At 34.1% G+C, this 4,720-nt stretch overlaps 1 protein-coding gene across 1 annotated transcript in view; it reads right to left on the bottom strand.

Annotated features, from left to right (window-relative positions):
• Positions 1 to 391: 391 nt before the first annotated feature.
• LOC107679823 (MAP3K12-binding inhibitory protein 1-like) overlaps positions 392 to 4,720 on the bottom strand; it is an 8,449-nt gene continuing 4,120 nt past the window's right edge. The window contains exons 6-9 of the mRNA XM_016475512.1: positions 3,550 to 3,702; positions 3,359 to 3,456; positions 816 to 854; positions 392 to 708 (exon numbers count right to left, since the gene is read on the bottom strand). Of these exons, the coding sequence (XP_016330998.1) occupies positions 601 to 708; positions 816 to 854; positions 3,359 to 3,456; positions 3,550 to 3,702 (398 nt within the window). The 3' untranslated portion in view covers positions 392 to 600. The remainder of the gene's footprint in view (positions 709 to 815; positions 855 to 3,358; positions 3,457 to 3,549; positions 3,703 to 4,720) is intronic.

The raw sequence follows: 4,720 nt of genomic DNA, 5'->3' as shown, positions 1-4,720 counted from the left end.
TTAAAAAAAAAAAAAAAAAAAAAAAGATGAAGATTGGCATTATGTCTACAAAAATCAAGAACAATAATACGGTTACAAAATTGTTACCATATATGCATGCCATCAATCATTTTATAAAAATCTTCCAAAAGGTTAGTACTTTCTACCCTATCTTTAACAGCAACTATATAACATGGGAGCTAATCCCTCACAACTCCTCAAGTTACTACCTTGCAGACCATTTACAGTCCAATGTAAGTTTGATAATAAGGTCAACGTGATATTTTCTCTTCAATTAAAAAAAATGTAGAGTATTTTGAGCCTCCAAATGCATTGTACACAATCAAACACATTACACATTGTATAAGCTGGGAAAAGGAATGTTCAAATAAAAAAAACAGCATAAGAATTCGGATGCATGAATTTATTTACATAAGTGATGTACATAAGTAAACATACATGACAAAGGAAAACGTACATGTTACAGATATAAAATATTCAGCGGCACACAAAACCCAAATCTACTCTGAAATCCATGTTCATCACAATTCTGTACATGACCAAAACAGAAGATCTAACTCATAATGAGAAGGCATAAAAAAAACCTGTTGAATCCAAGAGTCAGAATGAAAACTCCCCTGCGTCTGTGGGTTGGAACTCGCTGGATTTCTTCATCAAGGCAGCTTTGACGGCACTGATCTTCCCATCCAGCTCAGCGAGACTGTAGCTCTGTGAAAACAAGGACGTTTTCATCAGCTAATACGTGCTCATTGAACAGCAGGACCTTCATATTTTTCCCTTCATGAATACGCAAATGCATCAGTAATGGAACTTACCTGCAATACTGAAGCTTTAGGTCGTTTGTGCGAGTAATTCTGAGGTAAAAATAAATAAAAGCATGAAATGAATGCCGATTTATATGAACAATGCACATCAGTCGTCATTCAAATAAATGGCAAAGCATTTATCTCAATATCAGACTAAACAAAAATCTCTTACATGGCTGTTTTTCACAGAAAAAAAGAAGGGGGGCGGTGTAATGGCAGCCAAAACAATAAATTGAACCAAGGACAAGTGTAAGTGGACAGAAACGCACATGATTAGAGTATGAAACAGAGACAGAGATGTCCTTCAGCATCACTCAATCACTACCAACAGAGCCGAGCCACCATAGACTTACACTGATTAACAGTATTAAGTGGGGCCATTGGGATTCTTTCTGTCACCCAGTGGCCCTTTCATTTATTCTGTCCATCTCTTTTTATCTATTACCCATAATTTGTCTTCATTTTAATCACTTTTCAGTGTGCATATGGCCCACTTGGCAGATGCATGATATCTGCTCACCCTGGTCAGCAGAGTTCAATTAATTCATTCGACTTGCTGCGCCGCAAACTAAGAAGATCAGCATATTTGACGGCACTCAATGTCCCACTTTACAAGCAATACACACACACACACACACACACACACACACATTGTAAAGGACATGGAAATCAGCTAGCTTTCAGCCCAGCACTGAACTAAGTGAAGCTGGTGAGAGGAGGCGTAGAAACGGTTCAAGAGCACTTACTCAGCTAACTTTGATGGGCTACAATCTGACAGGGATAACAAATTCTGAAGTGAGGGAAAAAATATCACTCATATCAGCTTTTAATGGTTTTGAAGAACTCTCCGGCCGACTGTCGTGAGTGCAGGAGGAAACATAAGTGAGAAGTCTTCAGCGTAACAAGGACGTGTGCGGTACAGTATAAAAACAAACAGAGAAGTCAGTGGCACAAACTCAGTCTAGGTTGTCATTTTTAGCATTTAATCGTTTCCCTTCCCTCTACAGACTTAGATTACATTTCAAAAGTTCAAATGTCTTAAAGTCACTTATGTTCATCAAGGCGGCATTTAATTGATTAATAATGTAGCAAAAACAATGTTTATACAAATGTGAAATAAGCAGTGCAACCAAAGCTGCGTCAACGAAGTATACTGTATAAGTCTGAATACTTATGTAAATGCAAAATTTAAGTTTTTTCTTTTTAATAAATTTACAGAAATTTCTAAAATTCTGTTTTCACTTTGTCATTATGAGGTTCGGAGTGTAGATTAATGAGAAAAAAAAAAGAATCTAAACAACTGTTGAATCAGGCTGCAACATAAAATTGAAAAAAAGTGAACGGGGTCTGAATACTCTCTGAATGCACTGTATATATAAATATATATACACAGCGCTGTTCAAAAGTTTGGGATCAGTAAGATTTTCAATGTTTTTTAAATAAGTTTCTTATGCTCATCAAGGCTGCATTTATTTGATAAAAATACAGAAAAAATTTAATTTTGTGAAATATTATTGCAATTTCTATTTTAATATATATGAAAATGTAATTTATTCCTGTGATGCAAAGCTGGATTTTCAGCATCATTACTCCAGTCTTCAACCTAATATGTCCTCGCTGAATAAAAGTATACATTTTTTCTTTCAAAAAAAAAAAAAAAGAGAAAAAAACAAAACAGAAAAAGCCTTTTGAATGGTACTGTATAATGCACCATCCTCTCTTTGACCCTGTGCCTTTAAAGAAATGCTCCTTTGCATGTGACATGAGCAACAGTGCTTGTCTTAAACAAGACTCTTTGCAAAGCCTGTATTGCATTGTGACAGATTCATTAAACAATCTGCACTCAAATTTGCCACATTAATGGTTAAGGTCAGGGTGAAATCATCATGTTTCAAAATAAATGAGGGGAGATTCTCCTTAGAAAATGAGCAACAATTATATATGGCCCGGAAAACAGGATATATCAATATTGGCATCTACCTTTCCAGTTCTTTATATATCCTGACATTTTTTAAAAGACATTTATCTTTGCGTTTGCTTCTTCAGACACATTTTCAAGCTCTTTTCTTAATGCCAGTCAGGTGGAACTGTCAAGCTGTGCAATTAAGTTTTATTGAATTTAATTCATTTTTACTAATATCTCAAAACACCAATATAAATTTGAGTGAATATCACTTTGTAGGACACTGTTTTAATATTCATATTAAGACAAAAAAAGTACAAACTGTCTCAAAAAGAGCTCCAGTGGCATGTCAACATTCTTTTTAACCACTTTTCTCTACCATTTTATTTTTAGAATACATACACACTGTGTATTAGGAAGGTTGAATACATTTATTAATGTTGTGATTCATTTAAAAAAGAACAAGAAAAAAAAACAACTCCCTATCAAAATCACTCAATGTGTGGTTCTCAGTGTTCATAAGATACTGTGGATGTTCAAAGAGCGTGGAACTTGTGGAATGAACAAACTAATTCAATATCTGATCATCCACTCCTCCAACAAACAAGGACACACACACATTCTCTCTCGCTCTTTTCCTACCACTTACCGTGGAGTGAAAGTACTCTGGGGAAAGACCCTCAAGCTCCAGAATTCGATCTTCAAGTTTCTTTAGCCGCTGATAAACGCTTTGAGGAACTGGACCTGCTACAGATACAGTAACAGTAGAATGTTCATCTGTCAGCATGTGAAACATTAGGACATTTAACTTTGTATTGCTCTTCTATGGATCTCACGTACCTGGTGGAAGTTTAAGGTGAGATTCCATGTTTTGGAGCCTCTCCTCCACGGCAGGGTTTCCACAGTCTCTGTTCATGGATCCCTGCTGCTGGTCTGCCAGCTCAGCGTGTGTCCCTCTGGTTTGAGGTCCATATGTATTTATAACACGCGTCACTGCAATAGCAAACAAACACCAATTAATGCTCCACAAATCAACTGACCATCCTGTTATTATTAGTCTAGAATGTGAGGGCATGTACATTAACCACTACTCACGAGCATGTAGAATCCTTTCATATATTTAATTAAAAAATATAGTTATATTTCTGTATTTACTATCATTTCATATGACAAAATTTCTGTTAACAATGTGCACATATGTACAAGTACGCAACAGTTAGGGGTTGGTATGATTTTTTAATGTTTTTGAAAGAAGTCTGCTCACAATGGCTACATATGTTTAACACAGTAAAATTAAAACGGTATTATTATTACAATTTCAAATAACAGTTTTCTATTTTAATATATTTTAAAAATGTCATTTATTCCTGTAATGGCAAAGCTGAATTTTTAGCAGTCATTATTCCAGTCTTTAGTGTCACATGATCTGTCAGAAATCATTCTAATATGATGACACATTTTTTCAGGATTCTTTGATGAATAGAAAGTTCAAAAGAACAGCATTTACTGGAAACAGAAATCTTATAAATCTCTTAACTGTTTTTTAAATCAATTTCATGCATCCTTGCTGAATAAAAGTATTTAATATTTTTTAATAGTATTAAAAAAATAAATAAATAAATAAATAAATACACTGCTGTTCAAAAGTTGCCATTTAATGTTTTTAATGGGGTCTCTTATGCTCATGAAGGCTGTATTTATTTGATCAAAATACAGAAAAACAGTAATATTGTGAAATATTATTGCAATTTCTAACATTGGTTTCCTACTTTAATATACTTTAAAATATAATTTATTCCGACACAGTGCTGAATTTTCATCAGCCATTACAATATAATGATAACAACAACAACAGTAATAGCCATATATTGTAAAACAATTGCATTGTAAAATAAATGAAAATGAATATTTCATAGGTATATTATTTTTGCTTTACACTACAGTAGGGAAATTAAAATACTTCTTTCCTAATTTCCTGCATTTGAACCGTTAGCTGTTAGCAATTCGTACT

The sequence above is a fragment of the Sinocyclocheilus anshuiensis genome, unplaced genomic scaffold (assembly GCF_001515605.1).
Source record: "Sinocyclocheilus anshuiensis isolate Anshui unplaced genomic scaffold, SAMN03320099.WGS_v1.1 scaffold676, whole genome shotgun sequence".
NCBI lineage: Eukaryota > Metazoa > Chordata > Actinopteri > Cypriniformes > Cyprinidae > Sinocyclocheilus > Sinocyclocheilus anshuiensis.
The sequence above is the reverse complement of the archived record's forward strand: the minus strand, read 5'-3'. Positions and strand labels throughout refer to the sequence as shown.